The 20,989-nt window shown below is 32.5% G+C and overlaps 3 protein-coding genes across 3 annotated transcripts; 1 reads left to right on the forward strand and 2 right to left on the reverse strand.

Annotated features, from left to right (window-relative positions):
- Window positions 1–34: 34 nt before the first annotated feature.
- LOC123007458 lies at window positions 35–6,858 on the forward strand. Its single transcript, XM_044402767.1, has 5 exons — window positions 35–109; window positions 5,182–5,341; window positions 5,394–5,552; window positions 5,605–5,880; window positions 5,932–6,858. Exons 2-5 carry the CDS (start codon window positions 5,248–5,250, stop codon window positions 6,615–6,617), a joined length of 1,215 nt encoding a protein of 404 aa, XP_044258702.1. The 5' UTR covers window positions 35–109; window positions 5,182–5,247; the 3' UTR covers window positions 6,618–6,858.
- On the reverse strand, window positions 6,849–8,938 carry LOC123007457 (cytochrome P450 9e2-like). Its single transcript, XM_044402766.1, has 4 exons — window positions 8,719–8,938; window positions 8,507–8,670; window positions 7,884–8,212; window positions 6,849–7,832 (listed from the first exon to the last, which is right to left on the reverse strand). The coding sequence occupies exons 1-4, from the start codon at window positions 8,925–8,927 to the stop codon at window positions 6,939–6,941; spliced, it is 1,596 nt and encodes a 531-aa protein (XP_044258701.1). The 5' UTR covers window positions 8,928–8,938; the 3' UTR covers window positions 6,849–6,938.
- A 209-nt stretch (window positions 8,939–9,147) lies between these two features.
- Window positions 9,148–10,933, reverse strand: LOC123007456 (cytochrome P450 9e2-like). The gene is made up of 3 exons (XM_044402765.1): window positions 10,547–10,933; window positions 10,166–10,494; window positions 9,148–10,119 (listed from the first exon to the last, which is right to left on the reverse strand). The coding sequence occupies exons 1-3, from the start codon at window positions 10,920–10,922 to the stop codon at window positions 9,223–9,225; spliced, it is 1,602 nt and encodes a 533-aa protein (XP_044258700.1). The 5' UTR covers window positions 10,923–10,933; the 3' UTR covers window positions 9,148–9,222.
- Window positions 10,934–20,989: the final 10,056 nt, after the last annotated feature.

Raw genomic sequence — 20,989 nt, forward strand, 5'->3', positions numbered from 1 at the left:
CAGATGTCCACCGTAACTCTTAAAATTATCAACTATTTCTGCTAAAAATAACTACATAATGATTATGTATGAGAAGCAAATGTCAATCACATTAACTAGATAACAACTGGTAAGTGATTTTTTATTTAGTTAACATTAATATTGAGTGATTGTGCTTACGCACGTTGCATTGATCTCGATTTATCGAGAGTTATTTTAAAATAACTTATTTGTTTGCATAGGTATCAGATTTAAGAATCTCACTCATAAATTTGAAATAAACAGTAGATATAGCTTAAACATTACTAAAAATATCTAATTAATTACTTGAATGTTACATTTAAAGTACCTAATAAAAAACTCTATTCTTTCTGAGTTTTGTTTTAAAACGAGGTGAGCAAAAAGTGTGTGCTTAAAAATTAACTTAATAATTGTGGAAAATGAGTAAATTACTATATTTTTTAATAGAATACTTACTAAATGTTTATGCAAATGGTCAACCGAATTTTATTAATCAACATACAGAGTTAATTTGTGAGGGTTGTGGTTATTAAAAATTAAAATATTTGATCGGATTTTTATAAAAGAAAAGAAAGAAAAAATACAGGTGCATTAGGTCTTGATATATTGTGCACACGGAATGTTATTTAAATTTTTAAAACTTTTATCTATTTTACTTAAGCAACTAATTCTAAATTTGGTGGCGAACTGACGTTGTCAAAAATGACTGAATTTTGACACTAAACATATGTTTATTATTAAAAAAAATATTGTACATAGGCGTCGTATGAAATAATATTTCAGAACCACTTTTGTTCTTTAAAAAATTATAATAAGTAGGTACTCGTACATAAGATGAAGAAGATTAACAAATTATTAAATTGTTAACGCATGAAAAGAATTTTCGAAAATAATATTCCTAACAATCCTTGCCTTCAAAATTTTTAGAGAAAAAAAGTACGCCCATGTATTTTTTTATCTTAACCAAGTGGGCGCATTGCAAGTGTATTTCCGTCACTGTCAATTTGCCACCAGATATGGAATAAGCTCTATTTTACTATAATTCTACTATTTAAAAACATAAATTAAAATTTAAGTTATGTTTTTAATTATTTAATAATTAGAGATTTGTTGAGAATGGCTCTATTTGCTATAAAAAATTATCTATTAAAAAAAGCTTACTTTGTTCCACTACTAGAACAAAGATGGCGCAGTCAAATTGGAGGAAACTATAACAAAACTATTTTCATTATTGTTTATTAAATTTATTTAACAATTTTCATTTTTATCTGCCGTCTTCCGGACACTCGACAAAGTTTTCTGACCACAACAATTACCGACATTTTGGTTACGTAAATGAAGGGACATAAGAAACCACAAAGTTTTTACGGGAAAGATTTCAAATGGGGTCTAGTTTAAACCGGACCTACTTTTGTAAATACAAAATTTCCAAAAACTGTTTAAAGTTTAAAAAAACTATCCTAAATTAGTATACTTTGCCTCCTACCCTTGTACATACCAACACAAGCGCCATCTTATATAAATCAGGCCCCTCTTAACTGTTTTTTACAATTAAAAGTTTACTCAAACCTCACTTATTATTAAAAATTCTAGAAATTCTGAAATTTTGATTTGAAAAAAATTATTCTGATATTTGGAAAAATTGTATGAGCTTTATACGTAGGTATAATTAGCTGTACCTACTGGCTAGCCGGTTATGAGACATTTTCAAGATGGAGACAGTGACTTGATAAATTAACGTTTACAAGTGAGAAAGAAACAAATAAATATCATTTTAAAGCTCTGCAATACTTTGAAATTATTTTGCATGTTTTTGATTAATTTATCTAACCACTTAAAAAAATGAAAATAAAAATTAAACATAATCCAAAACCAAAAATTTAAACAATGAATAATCCTATTAGTGTTTTATGTTGATAACATAACAGAACATTGCTACATTAGCTTGTTGCGAGATTTTTTTAAAAATTATGAACACAGAAATTTAAAGAATGAATAATCCTATTAGTGTTTTATATTGATAACATAACGGAACATTAGCTTGTTGCGAGATTTTTTTTTAAATTATGAACACTTCATATAATACTGTATCATAAAGTCGTTTTGTTAATTTTGGGACACCTATATTATTTTTTTGTTTAACACAATTGCTTGTTTAAATGTTTAAATCTACATAAAGCAATTTTTTATTTTTTAATCGTTATGTAATCAACAGTTACTGTAATAATACGTAAAGAGTCCAAAACTTTTCATGCCTACATAATCCTTAATTATTTAGCTCGGCTTATTACTCCCGCGTGACCATCTGACCCTGACTTACACAGTAAATTAATGATAAGCGAGGTGTCGTGTTGTGAAAGACAAAAAAAATATTTTTTAGATAAAGTGTTCAACAATGTTACAATACTTATAATTAATGTCTACTAAATTTGAATATAGAAATTAACTATAGCCAAAAAAGTTTGTTTTATGATTAATCTGTTTGTTTCAAGAGCTTTATTATGAGTTAATGACTAATATGGAATATTTTAAGTTTGTGGTTTATTTTAAAAGTTTGATGTGTTTTTAATTTCTCATAACATTTTAGAAATTAGTAGGTAATTATTGCCAAATCAAGTCTAACGTATTTAGGTATTTGATGACGACTGTCATTTTTTCCTTTGAGTTTTGGGTAGCATGCATTGTGTTTTTTTTTGTTGGTAGCTATACATCTTTGCTGTTTTGTTTTGGTGAAGATTCTCGCATTCAAATTAGAGCAGTTTGTCGGTTTGTAACGGCATCGCCTGCAGCTCTATACCCCTGAGTCGGAGTTAAAGATGGAAATCGAATGGTATTTCCGCGTATTATGAGTTACGGCCGCGTTTTCATCTAAAGCAAATAGATATTCGTTCGGAAGACAGTTGACGTTATTTGTTATATTACGTGTGCAATATGGTTTCGGCGGTCCGCCTATCCGTATCACTCTATACGGCCGGAACTAATTTGAAGTTGGCGGAAGGATACATTTGTCATAGAGTCCCTGGTGAGCCATGATCGGGTCGGATGAAGTTATGAGAGGCAGAGTGCACTAGATCACCTCTTGCCGAGCAGGGCGACAGAGAAGTCCGAGTCACGCACCTCGCGATCTCGAAAGAGGGAGAGGGATGGGGACCAGGAGTCCGAAAGGGGTCCGGTGTAGGGGTTCTCAGGGGACACGACCCGGCAAAAATCATCTCCGTAGCCATTCCCTAGCAAAAATCATCTCGTTGAGAGAGCGAGATAAACAGCGAGACAATGACCGCGGGAGAAGGAAGAACAATGTGTTGCTCCGCAAGAAATAAGGAAACTCCACAACCGGAGACTCAATTCATGGACGAAATTGCTCTATGAGAGAGAAAATCACGAAACGAACTTGCACTTGGAGGTTCATGCGAATCCAATCTCTGTATCATTGCCGCTGCATGGCTTCTTGCAACGACCACCCAATAATGATATAACAATAATTGCACACTGTGTGAAAAAAGTTATTAATAATTTATGCAATTATTTCTAAAATCACTGACATTTTCTTGAAATCACACCCAAATTCTCAAAGTTTATTTCTAAATTTTGCTTTATTTTACGTATAAGAAACTAAAGATGTAGTTTATTTTCATAGTTAAACATTTTGTATGTTTTTGTTTTCGTCGCTAATAACTTTGTTAAAAATTTATTAGTCAGAAAAGCAGAATTAGAGTCTTGAAAAACACAAAACTATTAGCTGGTCAAAAAAAAGTACCTAAAGTCTGTTTTTCTTTAAATGGAAATTACTAAGTCAAAATTTTGGTGAAAAAATTGGTAGCAGCTTGTCTCCATAGCCACAAATTTTGTTTGCTCTTTTTTTTGTTCATAGAAATGTTGTCAAAAAGTTATGGTTGTTTTCAAATTGAGATGTTGTCAAAATTTTGACTTTTATGAATCTTGTGTGGCTGTTTGCTCTTTGAAAGCGCTAAAAATTGAGAATGTTTAGCAAACCTGCATTACAAATTACGTCTACATTTTAACGGGTTCTTTTTCTAATTTTCTGCTTGCGAACTATTCGTTTCCAAATTTCTAAAAACTGTTAGCGGTACCGAATTTGTAATTTTTTTGGTGTTTCGTCTCTAAATTTTCTTAGACGATTTTTTGTGTTAACGTTTAATGACATTGTTTTCAAATTAATTTAAAGGACCGGAACTGCCAACTTCCTTTATTAAAATTACCATGAATGAATTTACTAGTGGTGCCAACGTTAAGACTGTTTGGCATTTCCATTTAAAAAAAAACAGACTTTAGTTGCACTGATCTAAATATAATGCTGAATTAAGTCTGAGGCTGAAATTGTGAATTTTGCTTAGATTATCGTTTTACGTAACCAAAAAAAAATTGTAATTAGGAGCTCAATAGTCAATTCTTATACCTAAAAAAATATATTCAAAACTGTTTCTGGTTGTCTAAATTTTGTCAGTTACAAATGAAAACGTTAGAATAAAACAAATTTTTTTCAAATTATGAAATAATTTAAGAGCTTTTTTTTACTACAAATTTTACTAAGCACAACTTTATAAACAAATTCCGTTTTCTTCTATTTTGTAATTAATAGAAAATAGAATTTTATTTGGAAAAATCTAAATTTTTTACAAGTACACAGTTAATAACTAAAATATTTCCAAACCATGTCATTGTTACTTATACTCTTTTTATTTATTTGAAAATACATATTAAGGAAGAAATGATAAATCGAGAAAAGTTAGCGATTTAATTCTGGTTGTAGCTTGTTACAAATTTAATGCATATAAATGCGTGAAGGTGTTATGTGTATTGCGGGCCTAATTGTTATGCATATAAAAATGAGAGTTGTAAAAATTGTTATGTAATACGTGGAACGTGCACAGATAAAGCTTTATGAAGCAACTCTCGCCTCTTCATAAGAAGAGGTGTAAAAGCTTACATTTTGTAGCCTCGCAAATGAGAAGCAGCAGCAATAAACCTATAAATCGCGTTTTATGGTTTTATAGTCTCCTACGCGGGAACTAGATTGAGTAGAGTGAACCCTCGCTTAACCAAGGTATTCTTGTCAAATCACGCCAGCTTCTCATCCTCTTGCGAATTTGATAAAATGTCTCTTGGTCTATAAAATCTGCACTTTAGAATTTGCAATTACAACAAAGAAATATTTTTCAGGTGCTTGCAGCATGATTCACAGTTGTGCGATAAAATTATCATGATTGACCACATCTTTGCCTACCGATGGCTAATTTGTACAGTTACAAAATGAAGCTGTTCCTAGCCGGTTGTGTTTTTATCGCCTATTTGGTACACGTACTCGTAGCGAACCAAAAAGGTAAACTGGTTCCGGTTCTGAAAGATTTCCATTGAGCCGACGTTTCTTGCAGGATGTTCTTTTTCGGTGCATGGCCAAAGTGAGAAAAATTCTCCCATCTTATTGCAGAACGACACGACATTGATTGTGCCCAATAACGGTAAAGTCAGCTTGAAGAGAAGAGAGACCGTCACGTTGGTGTGTCCAGATTCCAAGAATTATTTAGTTGGAAGTAACGAAAGAAAACTTCAAGTGTTTCATTCCAATCACATTTTTTCTTATAGCTCAATCAAACATTACGCACGCACAGTGCGTGCAAGGACACATTTTACGAGTGGCCAATCAAGATGTGAATTTCCGTGATCTTCAATGCAACAAGATTATTAAAGGAACAGTATTCAAAACAACGAAGAAATGTGGGGATAATAAGGGACGCATTTACAAAATTGGTTACCAAATTTCCTCACGAAATTTCTTAACGTTAATCGAGGTTTGCTACGACCCCAGTTCAGGATCCACTCTATATACTGAACATTTACTTCACGGACAAGACATCAAATGTAAGCTCTCAAAGTTATTCAAACTAATATTTTGATTTTTCCCGTTTGCAGACGCTTCCAAATCAAATTATCGCCCAGCTTTTAGTCCTGAAGCTTCCGGAGTTGCTGTTTCCGTCGCGTACAGACAGACGTTTCAGAAAGCAACATTCAATAAATTAATGAAATCAGCTTTAAAAGCTCAGGAATACATTAATGACAACTCCTTTCTATCTCGTGGTCATTTATCGCCTGATGCGGATTTTCTCTACGCCGCCACTCAATACACGTCTTATTATTACATAAATGCGGCTCCTCAATGGCAAGCAATTAATGCTGGAAATTGGAAAAAAATCGAGCTATTAATACGGAAGCTCGCTGATAACCTTCAAGAAACTCTAACCATAATCACAGGAACTTACGGCGTTTTGACTCTTCCGGACATTAATGAGAATGAAGTGGATATATATCTCGTTTCCGGTAGTAAACTACCGGTTCCTAAATTTTTGTGGAAAATTATTTATTCGAAACAATTGCGACAAGCTGTGGTTTTGGTTAATTTAAATAATCCTTTTGTTAAAGAAATTGTGACAGAACATTTTTTGTGTCCGAATATTTGCAGTAAAGTAGGCTGGGGTGCGGGTTCATGGTCAAACTACCAACGCGGTTTTGTGTATTGTTGTGATTACAAACAGTTTGTTGATAAAGTTGAAACTGCACCGAAGCTCAGCGTTGTGGGTGTACTACAAGGGCCGAAGTAATTGCCTCAATTCTTCTTAGTTTTAATTAAATGACGCTATTTATGACGGGATTTTATGATGTATGTAATTTTCTACAATGTATTAAATTTTAAGTAATTTCTATTTCTTTACAAATAATAGATCAATTCCAAAGGAATATTAACTTTGGAAAGTAGTGAAAACATTAAATACATGAGCTTCTTTTAGTTTCCGAAAGAATTAATAAAGGGATGTTTTAAAATAAAGCAAATATAAAGAGTAATAAGGCTATGATTTACACCTTTTAAACACAATTATACAGAAGTTTTATCAAGAATAGTTGTATGAATATAATAAAAAAAATCAAAAATTGTTGTTTCTTCTGAAACTCACATGAATACCATTTTCTGGTAAAACTAGAGGAACACCTTTTTTGAGTTTGACAGGAATTTGGGTCTTGTTGTTGGTAACAATATCAAAATTTAGCAAAAGATAATACAACAAAATCTTAGTCTCTAGTAAAGCAAATCGCGATCCAATACAGTTCCTTGGTCCAACGCCAAAAGGCATATACGTACCTGCTTTTATTTTGTCTTTATTTTTGTCATTAAACCTTTCTGGATCGAAAACATATGGATTAGGATAATATTTTGGATCATGATGGATTCCAAAGGCAGGAATCCAGATAATATCTCCTGTATTAATTTTTATTAAAGGTTCATCACTTCTTTCTGGTTGAATTTCAAATCCTTTAGTGCATTTCCTGTCAAGAAATACTCCTTGAGTCCACCTGCGTAATGTTTCACACAATACCATGTCGAGATATTTCATGTTCAAAAGTTTTTCATATGTTACTTGTCCGTTAGAGTCACGATCGGTAGCTATGACTTCTTCTTTAAGTCTTTTTTGAATGTGGGGATTAACAGCAAGCTCGTATCCAGCAAAACACATCAGAGAAGAAGTTGTGTCAAATCCACCAAGAAAGAAAATAAGAGCTTGTGCTGTTATATCCTCATTAGTCAAAAAATTCACATTGTTCTTGGATTTTGTCAACTCAGATTCTTCTACCACAGCAAAACCTGCTTCTGGTAAATCCATTTGTTCTTCATATTTTAATTTGCCCTTTCTTGCTGACATTAACAAGTGGATGAGGTCAGGTCGCACAATATTTTTCTCTTCTCGTAATGCTATAGTCTCATTTATAATTTTTCTAAAGAAGTTGCCAAGGCGTTTGCTGACTAGTTTTATATTTAAAAACTAAAAATAGTTAATATAATTTCAAAGACTTGCAAGTAAATATTTTTTTACTTTAGCAAGTTTCGGGTAACTTCCATACATGAAAAATACAAGTCTTTTTAATCCTGAAAAGTTTGCAAATTCTCGTCCTGATACTATAAAATCGTTATTTATGTTTTTTAGTGAATTAATTTGAATTCCAAATGCTGTAGTTGCAATGACATCAGTGGTGTATCTCGAAAAAATGTCCTTTAGTTCTATGTCGACAACATATTGGTTCTGCTCTTTAAAATATTTAATTAATTGTTTTGCACAATCATCCATCAGAACGAACATTGTTCGCATTTTGCTGCTTGTAAACACAGGACTTAGGGTTTGTCGGAGATCCCGCCACCGATCACCTAAGTAAAAACATTGATAAATAGTAATTTATGTGATTAGTTATGAAAAGACCGATTTTGTTTAACTCGCATAATTTGCGTCATGTGTTGACAAATCGAAATTTAAATTACCTAATCGAAGAACGATCTTTGGCCAAAAAGTTTTGTACATTATTTGTGCGTTAGGTATTTTACAGCGTTCATTTTTATTAAAGCTCTCAACTTCGCTTCGAGCTTCAATATTAAAACTTCACGCTTAAAATTATACCTACCGCTCGTAAAATGTAAATTATTATTAATCGATTGACGTCTTACCTTTGGTAGCAACTAAATTTTTCGTCCACAAAGGATCAATATCACTGCCAATAAAGTCAGAGTGATCAACGAAATTATCAAATTTTTTTATTGTAATTGACTTTATTATTTCGGGATCTCTTACTAAGAGAATTGGACTAGTAAACTGAAATATTCCTACAAACCTTAAAAAAAATGTCTTGAAACATGTTTAAAGCTTTCATATTTATTACCTTTCATTTGGAAATGCATTGTAAAAATTTTGAATAATTTGAGCTAAAGATTGGGACTTTGTTATTGTTGGTAATAAGTTTCCAACGAATGGTAATGGTTTAACATATTTCACACCCCGTTTTTCCCAGTAATCAAAATTTTTTGTTGATAGATTGATTAAATACAAAAGTAGCACTACTGTAATTGTAACTAATATCATGAAAAACATGTTTGTGTGAAGTCTTCTTTACAACTGATGTTGCGTTTACGTATCGGATTATTTATCTTTATTGAAAAAATGCGTTTTTATCTTATGGTAAATAAATTTAAAGTTATCATAAGATAAGTATTTGAAACAAACTTTCACGACCTTTAAACATGATAACACATTTATTAAATTAAGCAACAAACTGTCAAATTGTTATTTTTAAAATAATCCATAATGTATATAAACATAATCAAATTGTTTATTTTTTAATAACATTATAACATTTAGCACTGAAAATTTATAATTTACAAAATCCTTAAGAAACATTATTTTTTTTAAGACTGACATGAAAACCACTTTCCGGTAAGAGAAAGGGAACGTCCTTTCGCAGTTTTATCGGAATTTTAGTTTTTTTGTTGGTAACAATGTCAAAATTAAGCAAAATATAATACAACAAAATCTTAGTTTCTAATAAAGCATATCGAGAACCAATACAATTTCTTGGTCCAGTTCCAAATGGTAGAAAAGTGCCTGCTGTCTTAATGTTGTCCTTATTTTGATCACTAAACCGTTCGGGATCGAAAACATCAGGATTAGGATAATATTTTGGATCGTGATGAATAGCATAAGCAGGCATCCAAACAATATCGCCTACTTTTATTTTTACTGAAGGTTCACCACTTTTCTCAGATTGAATTTCAAATTCTTTGGTACATTTTCTGTCGAGCCATAATGCTTGATTCCATTTACGCAATGTTTCAGACACTACCATGTCAAGGTACTTCATATTTAAAAGCTTTTCATACGTAATTTGACCGTTACAATCACGTTCAGTAGCTTTGACTTCGTCTTTAAGTTTTTTTTGAATGTGAGGATTAATAGCAAGCTCGTATCCAGCGAAGCACATCAGTGAGGAAGTTGTGTCAAAACCACCGATAAAAAAAACAAGAGCTTGTGCGGTTATATCCTCATTACTTAAAAAATTTACATTGTTGTTAGATTTTGTCATGTTAGATTCTTCTACTGCGGCAAAACCAGCATCTGGTAAATCCATTTGTTCTTCGTATTTTAATTTGCCTTTTCTTGCTAACATTAATGAATGGATGAGGTCAGGCCGAATAATTTCTTTCTCTTCTCGTAAAGTAATAGTTTCTTTTATAATTGTTTTAAAGAAATTACCTAAGCGATCAGGGATCATTTTTATATTCAGAAGCTAAAAATTACAATTTAGAGTAAATTATTGTTAAAAATTGTCTTACTTTGGCAAGTTTTGGATAACTTCCATATATAAAAAACACCAGTCTTCTGAATCCTGTAAAGTTAGTGAATTCTCGTCCTGATACCATAAACTCATTATTTCTATTTCTTAACGAATCTACTTTAATTCCAAATGCTGTAGTAGCAATAACATCTGTGGTATATCTTGAAAAAATGTCTTTTAATTCAACGTCCACAACATTTTGATTTTGATCTTTAAAATATTCAATTAATTGTTTTACACATTCATCCATCAGGACAAACATTGCTCGCATTTTACTGCTTGTAAACACGGGACTTAAAGTTTGTCGAAGGTCACGCCATCGCTCGCCTAAATTCGAACATCATTGATATAGAAATTAAAAAAAATATATAAATCCTACCTTTACTTGCAAACAAATTTTTGCTCCATAAAAGATCAACTTTTTCATTAGAGAATCCAAAATGATCAACAAAATTTTCGAAGTTTTTAATTGTAATAAGCTTGATTAATTCAGGATCTCTTACTAACAAAATAGGAGTGTTAAACTGAAAAATTCCCACAAACCTTTCATTAGGAAAAACGTTGTACAGGTCTTGTATAAGTTCAGCTGTTGATTTTGATTTCAGTAGCGTTGGTAATAAATTTCCAGCAAATGGAAAAGGTTTAACATATTTCACGCCTCGTTTTTTCCAATAATCAAAATTCTTAGTCGACAGTTTAATGAAGTATAAAATTAACATCGAAGTTAATGTAACTAATAATAGTAAAAACAACATGTTTCTCTCAAGTCTTGTTTGCAACTGATGACTTGGTTATGTAAGACAGAATTTATACAAATGTTTATTTGATAATATCATTAAATTTAAGTGGGACTAAACAAGTGAGCACTTATGTGTATCTAAACAGCTTATTTAAAGAAATGAAGCAGCAAACAAACAAATTGTTATATTTAAAATAGTTCAAGACTGATATAACAAATAACAAATTCTACAATTTAATTATATCACTTCAGATGTTACAAATAGAAGAAATTAAAACACTACCTCTTTTACGACCCACTTGGAAACTATTTTCTGGAAAAGTACTGGAACACCTTTTTTAGTTTTAAAGAAATATGTGATTTAAGCAAAAGATAATTTATTTTGTAACAAAGCGAATAAGGTTTTAAGATAGGTATGCTATTCTAATTCGTAGGAAGCTAACCTAACATAGGAAGTGTGTGTGGGGGCTACTGCGAGAATTTAATTGTAAGATTTGTCGTTTCTTGAGATCTCTTTACTTTGTATCTGTGCACTTGGACATTATACTAAAGCATGCACGTTTCGAGCAAAGGCTTCGAGGCGGTCCATTCCCGCGACAGCGATAAAACTTTTTCAAAGAAGCAAAACTGTCATCAGGACGACGTGTATAACAATGTGTTGCATTGTCGGGCTGGGGCAAACAACACGCTGCCCGCCATTTGTATTATAATATTTATTATTTGTGTGTCCCGCATGAATGTCGTAATGTCCCTCTAGTCTCATAACGCCTCCCATCTCGCACTCTCATAGAAATGTTATTTTATTTAACTCTCAAAACAGAGTCCCTTGTCTCCTCTTTTTCAAAGTCGCGGAATGGTTCTTTCTCGCATCTTTTATGACAACAGAAGTGTTTAAAATTACCTCCTCCGAGACTGCCATATCATTTAATTTTCATAGTATTCCCGCCGCCGTTAACTCGGCATCGTGTGCCGAGGATTAAAATATAATGCCTCATAACTACATTACGGCCGGCAATGCCTCAAATCCACACCGTTGTCTTAAATTATTGAAAAGTCTCTCGTTTTATCGCGACTAATTTCGGATTACGTCTCGGTCCGATCTCGATCTGTTAGCGCCCACAGGAATAATCCAATTATGGCCCACAAGACAATTAAACGACCGCTAGATTCGTTTACGGCCGAGGTATATAATTCTTGGATCGTGATAAAAGTTGCGTGAAATATTAAAAGTTGTCGTGTGATTTAATAACAGCACAACCGTAGCCGAATTCAATTCAGCTGTCTATAATATCTCTCGGGGAAAAAGTTTTCTTTTGTACGCGACGGCTAATATGAGAAAATTAGGTTTGTCTTAAAATGGCAAAAGGCGGGTACTTTACTTTTTGCCGGCAGGGGTGTCACTGTTTACTTTACAACTCGAACAATAAGAATCAGACGGTTCGGGCTAATGTGCTTAAGGCCCCAATTACAAATTCCTGCACTGGAAAGTATGCCATTTATTATTCATGATTTCATTTACAAGTAAAAATTCAGCAGATCTGAAAAGAGGTGGATCGCTAGTGCAACAAGAACTCAAAAATTCTGTCAAAACTGAAGTTGGTTTAATTAAAATTTAATCTCATTAATCAAAAAATAAAATAAATACGTAGTACTAATCCAAAAAAAAAAATAAATAAATAAATAGAAAATTATGTTTAATAATTTTCTTTCCTTCTCTTTTACGTTTAAAGTTTTGTTTTTTGATTGTATACTTACTATGTTTTGTTAATTTATTATGAATCAATCAAAAATCACGTAACTAAAACTGATAATTTTAATTAAAAAGTTTTTGTTACAAGATCTTAGGTGGAATGTAGAAGTAGAAGACAAATAAAAGAAGGAAATGTAGCTTTAGTAGAATATGGCGTTGGAGTTTGAGTGGGAGTCGTCGCCGTCAGCACTGGACTTGTTCCTCATAATTAACGCCATCCCCAGACGAGAAGACATTCCGAGTCCGGGCCGTCCGGATCTCGTGCTAACTCAAATACATGGCTTCATTAAACTCGCATTTTAATTCATTTTCGAGGGAGGAAACTTTTTCGCCGCTCTGTTGAAGGGTCAAATATGTATTGTGTTATGAATGGCCTCTCCAGGAGGCATAAATAAATCAACCTTCTCCAGCCCCGGCTACTCTTTCAGGTCTGGGGCGTTCATTACGTTCCGACAAGATATGCAGATACTAATAAATATACATATAAATTAGGGACAGGACATGTACCTCTATATGAATGTTAAAATAAGTTTCAAATTGTCAACGACGCAAGTTGGTTCCCTTGAGACGGCTGTGTAGGGGCCAGGACTAATTCTGGTGCAGCGAGAGGCAATCTAGCTGGCTGCGGACGGGGCCTAAATTCATTAGCAAACCCAGAAAAATTGTCTACTCGCTTGATATGAAGGCGGCGGGCGGAGGGACTTGGCGAACATTGCAAACTTTTTCTGTTTTAATTTAATTCTTTATTATCTATGCACCTTGCTCAACAGCCATGTTCTTTAATTAGCAAGCCCAAGAGCACAATGGCATAATCTACCCACATTCCCCCACTTTAAACAAACTGAAATATTTATACTTTAATTATGCATCGCCCAATATTTGAGATGTCACATATTTTCTTGAAAAAATCGTTACACTCCACGCAAAAGACACTTTCAAATGAATATTTAAAACAGTTTTTTTAAACTCCGTTTTACGTAGTTATTTTAACTGTACAACCACACTTATATTTCAAGTTTCCAAGTATCAAAGTACATAATTAAAACAAGCAATATCCGTTACAAGTTTCCAAATATGCAAAAAAACACGTGAACTAAGATTTTAAAATAAAAAACAAACAAGATAAAAACCTTAGATATAGCTATTTTTGGGAGCGCATACAAAACAAAACATTTAATAGATTTGATCCACAATGCCAGTTTGGAACAAAAGACAATATCTTCCAAGAAAGAAAAAATTTTATACAAATTTATTCATAAACATAATATAAAATAAACAATAGATTTAAATATAATTTTCTTCATTATAGTTCCACAAAAGTTCAAAACATAACGATCAGTTTAGAAAACTGTTGCAAATTCTCAGATGGTTATTTGCGGGTTTTAATTTTTGCTGCCAGAACGTTGTTGTCATCGCATAAAACTTGGTCAGATTTAGTTTGGGGTGGTTATTATTTGGGCATCTGCCGGGCTTGCGAGCTTATTGTCATTGAGGCGCAGTAACACGTCGGTCGTGAGTGACAGAGAATTTCAAATGCCTCATATTTCTCGTCTGGCTGAGAATTGCTTATGTGTCTCGAATACATAATTGGCATTTGAAATTGCAAAGCAAGCCTCCGAATCGCAATCTAGAGTTTGTTTGGTCGGTCTGACAAGTGTCAAGACTTTCACGTGATATATGAGAAAAATAAGAAATAAGGTTGAACGCGCTTTCCTTAGGGAGGCGGCTTAACAGGATACATGATTAATGAATGGTGTATTACAAATCTTCATCACTTATGCATGTATGTTGTCTGAATCAATTTCGTCGATTGAATTTTTCGGAACTCAAACATGGGGTAAAAATTCGGACGGATAAGCCCAAAGTAAATTATAACGGTGATAAAGGAAGATAACAGGTTAAAAAACGCACTTGACAAAATGAAATTCAGTTTAACCGCAAAGAAAATAAATTCTTTTACGCACGCACCAATATTGAAATGGCCTTTTGGGACCTCATTATAAGCATAACGTGCGTGTCGCTTATTAATTGTTAATGTTAACATATTTACATCAACTTATCAACATTGCAACAATTTATAATGCAGGATTGCAGGACAATACCCTAATACGCATTCTCGACTCCTGTTCACACTTAATTAAATATGAAGAACATATGTAAAAATTTTAATATTGTAACAAGTAATAAAGCCGGTTTTTATTTTAACTTTTGTATTAAACGTAAGATAGAGAAACGAACAAACTCGAAATGAGATGAATTAAGTTTGCATAGAAGCAGAGTCTCTAGTCAGCAGAGCGACCGTTACATTTAAATTTGTGATAATGTCGTGAGTAATGCAAAAGGACAGACATGTGCTTGTCAGTAGCTTCATTGTCTTCTAGTACGAGGCTTCAACTACTTTAAAGCTCACCCCTTCTGTTTAATTTCACCCTTAATGACCGGCATAAACCTGATTTCGTGTACAATTACAACTTTACGGGTGGCACCACGCCACCAGAATAATTACATTTTTTCTGCTTACTTGTTACAAATAAAAAGACTTAGTGTATTTTCTGTTATGAGAGCACCAGTTAAAAATGACTCCGGAATTCAGCTGAATAAAACATACATCGTGATGTACACAAGTTGCGATATGAAATAAGTAGAAAAAGGAATGTGTAAACAAACTAAATGTAAACGGAACTGGCAAAATGATGCATGTTGTGAATTTCCTCTAGGGAGACAATGCTAGTTACTATTTGGAACTAAAACGCTATTTACTAGTTTAAGTGATCTGGGGCCGTCAATGTCTCTCGCGTGTAGTTGAATAATTACTTGCTTAACATAAAATACAATGTCATTAAGTTTTAGCGTTATAAAATTAAAACTATCGCACTCGTAAAGGGTGCAATCGTTCAAAGCCAAGGGTGACAAATGCGTGTGTTTTAAACTCCAGCGAGTACTCAAAGCAATGATCTTTGACAAATAATTATAGTCGTTCTGAGTTATTATCGAGCAAGTGTTTGTTTAGGTTTGTTTGCACTTAGATGGAAAGATTAAAATCAAACCAAGCAGAAGACTTTATAAATAAAATACTCAAGTGCAAACATCATTCAACCAATGGTCGCTTACAATACGTCTACTGGACCAAAGAATTATCCCCCAACTAAATTTAACGAGATTGCAGTACGGGGATCAAGTCCCGATAAAACTGCTTTCAACACACACCTCTTATTTATTTTTTAACTAATTAGTAGCTAAACGAAGCACGATTCTTCAAATCCCCTCAGCCTCAATTACACGAAATTCCTGATTCAGGCTATTTGGGTAACGATGCAACACATAACGCGATTTTATATTGCGATGAGAGCTGCTGATTTAATTTTGATAAAAATTATTTCCATCCAAAGGAATTAGGTACCCTGTCTTAATGTAATTTTCTTTAACGAACCAAAATTCCCTAAGCGTCTCACTCATCCGTATCGAAAACAGTCGAAAAGTTCGGAAACAGTCTAAATATTCCATGCAACGCGATACAACTTTATGGAGGGGCAACTGGATCCTTCTTCTTCTTCAAGGTGAAACCTAATTAAGCTCTTAATTGCTGAATTTGTTTAACTACATTAACAGAGCCAATATTAACGCGTCTGGCGCTTTTCTTCCACCCTACATTTGCATCGCAAATGTTTAGAGATAAATTAATAACCGAAATTTTAAGCAAAGTAGACTTCATTATTAAGACCAAAACACTTATTTCCCGAATTACAAAATTAAAATTCAAAACTCTAACAAAATATAAAGATTTACTAGTATGGTTTGTATAGCATAGATTTTACACTGAAATTGCTTCAACTATTGGTATGACGAAAAATCAATTATGGTTATTAGTAATTTTAAGACTTTTACTATTATTATTTACTATTAAAAATTACTTAATTTGGTTCTTTTTGTGTTCAATAACTTTAGTAGACGCAAATTGTTTGAAAACGGTTGCTATGAACATTTTAGTGTATTTTGGAAAGAGATTTGGTAAATTCTATCGGCTCGTTTAAATTGTCCCAGTCCATACAGGCGTTTCCGAGTAGTGTAATTGGTCCCTGACTCCCGAACCAATTTTTCGAGGAGAAAAACAAAGAGCTGTGGATCTTGTCGGGATTAATTCTGCACGAGAAAATCCCCCATAAAAATTCGTGCAAATATGACAGAAATGGGGTAGCGAACTGTTAAGTTATGAGATATAGGAGTTGAATTATAGAAAGTGACCAGTATCCAATTTAAGTTTAGTGTGAAAGAGACGGGGTCTGAACCGGTAACGGCTCCTTCGGGAGCAAACTTCATCCAATGATTCAGACCGTCAGCTATCATATCGCAGTTGGGGCGCGCAAGCACTAACGAACGATGAATTGATAATGAATGTTAATTTTCAACGTAACTGACATAAGTGCGATCAAATTCATTTAAGGTCCTCTTTGACCCAGTTCTCGGTCGATCGAGCGCTTTTTCATTCACCACAGGTGGAGGAATGCATGATGTGCTCGAAATGATTCGATCACAAACAAGCTGATCGAGCCGAGTAAAATATGTAACAAATCGACATAGGGTGTTGATGAAGCCGTCAGAGGGTGCCCGTTCGACAGGTCCTCGAGCATAGGCATATGGTGCTGCAACATACATTAGCAAGTTGCATATCACATGCAGCCTGGGGTGAGTCTCGGCATGAAACATGCACATACATCCGGGGTTTATCCGCCCCGTCGATATTCCACATAAATGCTGCATAATCTAAATCTATTTCACATCATTCATGCATTTCCGACGGAAACAATCAGTTTAATCCGCTTCAAGGCAATTTAATAAAGATTTCCAAACTTACACCCATTGCATAGAACAAATAGTAACTAATAAATGATCAAACTTAACAAAAACATTTATAATCTTACTATTTTTTATTGAAATAAGGTATTCAGGGTATTCTGTTTTTATTGTTTCAAATTTAATCAGATAAAACATTCAATTTTAAGACAAAAGTTTCCTATGAATACGTATCGAAAAATGAAATGTAAGAGAGGTAGACCCTCTGAAACGAGTGCGTCTTTTAATTTGTTTGTTCCAATATTTCAGAAATCATAGATAAAATTATAAAATTTGGTACACCTGATACACCTAAGCAAATTTAAAGACTAAATATCGAAATTTTTTATCAGGGGCGTTTTGAGTAAAAAGAACCCTAACTATTTTCGAAGTATTTTGTTGCCACTTTCAACAACAAAATTCTAAATTCCATTGTTTTTTATGAAAAAGAGGTCTCTTGCGTTTTCTCAATACAACTTACCATTTTTGAATAAAATTCATTTCAAATTTAAATTACAGATCATAAACAGCATAAAAATTTAAAATTAAATTTGTTATATCTTATACTATATACTAATTATAACTGATTTGTGTAAATGTCAATGTTGTATTTTAGCATGAATGAAAAAAAATGACAAACAATTATTCTAGTCATAATTAACTGTCAAATAATTCTCATAATTTTTACATTCTACTGACTCGAAGGTTTAAACCTGAATTCAGGCAAGAACTTACATTACGGACATTGATAATGATGTTGAAAAATTATTTGATCCGAAAATTATGTACAATAAACCCTTAACCCCAACTCTAGCGTGACTACAGATCGTCTGCCTCGCAACAATATAAATATTTTTTTTAATATTGTATTGTTATTTTTATTAAAATAAATTTCGTTATTATTAAGACATTTTTTAACAATATTACATGACCTGATGTTTGAAGTTTAACAACCAAATTTGACTTTAATTTTAAATTTTACTTTTCAATTTTTTGGAACTATTTCAATTGCAGAAATAATTATCGGTACAATTTTGATTTTTTCAAGATTCCATAAATTTTTAATTTTATTAGTTAAGATGTTCTGGTGTTATAAGTTTACGGATGGTTATGTGTATTTGGAACTGCAATATCAAGTATAAATGCATGTTTTTCTAATTTAGAAACAAGGATAATATCTGGTCTATTGGCACTTATATTTACACCAATTACAACTTACCTATTTCAATAAAGCCGTTTTCTAGATATAAATCGATATCATATTTATAAAAGGGTAATTTTGTCTGAACTTTTCTTGGCTTGTATTTAAACTGCTATTAGATATTAGAAAGAGATGTTAAAATTTGCATGCAAAATAATTGAAAATAGTATACTGTAGATGTAAATTGTATTGTATAAGATATAAATAATATATAAAATACTTAACTTTTTTAAGAAAAGTAATGGTCAAAATGAGTGAATTATTTATTCAAAAGTAATTCATTTGAATGTTTTAAATTTTCTTAAATTTCTGAATAAAATATACTACTTATTACTATGTAGGTAAACTGCAGTTAAAAAATGAAATAAGTTTTGCTTTATAACTTTGTGGTTTTCAAACAGCGAATGTTTGTAAAACGTGTATTTTATGATTTATCGGTATGTGTACCTGTGGATTAAGAATTTAATGTTTAATAGCTCGTTATTGGTACGGTTCGAATGCAACAAGATTATCATTGCAATTAATTGGGATGATGGGTGGTTCCATAGCGACTAGCTATAAACAACATATTTGACCCCTTTAACGTGCAGTTGTGTTATGCGGTCCGTCATAAAAGTGTCACAAATATTGCTGATTCATTGCCGTATACATTATGGCATAACCCGACTTTATTACCTTTCAAAATTGACAAAAAACAAAATTAATTTGATTGAAAGTTTAAAAGTGACTAAATTGAATATTCATGATTTGGATAGAAAAGTTGCATATTAGCTACGTTTTTTTGGCTAACTTAATAATGGAGTTTATTTTTTGCCGGTAAATAATCAGGCGTAAAGTCAGAGTGAATAATGCATTCTAAGGGAGATTAGCGGCTTCCCTTACGTTTCAACCGAACGTTGAATATTTTAAAAATGAGCCAGCCTTCAACTTCCATTTCAAGTGACAAACGTGTGCACAAGTGAAGTCCCCTTGCTCTTCCGGTCATCGGCTACTTCCCATTTACATAAAACAAAGAAACACACTTAAAACGACGAATAGATTTATGAGATTATTAATCACGTTATGCGTGCACTCCGTCTATGAATTATATTCGGAATATGTCTGACGACAAGCCGCTAATTCGGGGCTTGACTTGCTTAATATTTCATAACTGAATTAAAGCACCTTAGCTCTGTGAGCATATTAATTAAAGCTGTTCACCTGACATTGTGCTAAGATTTCGCATAATTTGCTTGATTAAGTTGTTCCACGGATGTGAAGATGACACTCTGCAGATCTGCATGCTAATCAGTTTATTAAGTTTACTGTAATCGCATTTTGAATTAGCAGATTAAATGCCTAGATTATAGGGTTAAAAGCTCCTCTCAAGAGCGTACGCCCAAGTCGTCACTCCAAAACCTCAATATATTACGCTCACCACAGCACTAGGACCTTTGCCGCATTTTCCCTTATGATGCATTAAAACAAAATACGGAAAATTATGAATTATTTATTTCAATAAACTAAACCTTTATTTATAACAAATAGAAGATAATTTCTACATTATGTATTTATTGCTCAAAGAAGTAAAATTACAAATACAAAAAAATAAAATGTCAATGATAAAGCTGTTTTAGCTGCGAAATGAAATGTTTGCTTCTTTTTGTACTGTTTTTTTCTAATGAAATGATGCCTCTTATTCTGCTAACAAATATTTTTGTTTAAATAAGTGATTTTTTTCTTTTTTTCCAATAATGTGAAAAATCATTTTAGAATGTTTAAGCACGAGAAATTATAATAATATATACTTATCTCACTATTTTAATGTTTTCTAATTTTTTTATGCGCCAAGTTTTGAGATGACTTTGAGTAATTTAGGAGTCAAAAAACAGTTTAGGTTTTCCTCTTGTTTTTTATGTGGGTGGTTCAGAAGTCTCAAACTATTTTTTAGTTGGTTATAAGAGACATCTACATAAGTTAAAATCTTTCACGAAATATAACTTTATAAAGTTTAGATCTTTGAGTTAAGTTTTTGGCCGTTTAAATCATGTATGCTCAAATTTATAGTTATCGAAAACGACAGATTTTGCAATATTATTAAATACTTCTTGCAAATTTAACTTCGACAATTTACAATTTAAATTCGACAACATCGGAATCAAAAGAGTTACATGATAATATGATAATATGTCATTTCCGTCAATTTTCTTTTTTTTTAAGAGTTTGATAAAATTTGCATTTATTTTTATTGTTGCTAAAAATCTTCTATTATCATTCAAGAGTTGAATCACTCAGTATATCCCGGCGCATCCACCATTTTATA

This window comes from Tribolium madens, unplaced genomic scaffold, assembly GCF_015345945.1.
Source record: "Tribolium madens isolate multiple individuals breed KSU strain unplaced genomic scaffold, Tmad_KSU_1.1 Scaffold_3;HRSCAF=73;Tcas5.2_LG2, whole genome shotgun sequence".
Taxonomy (NCBI): domain Eukaryota; kingdom Metazoa; phylum Arthropoda; class Insecta; order Coleoptera; family Tenebrionidae; genus Tribolium; species Tribolium madens.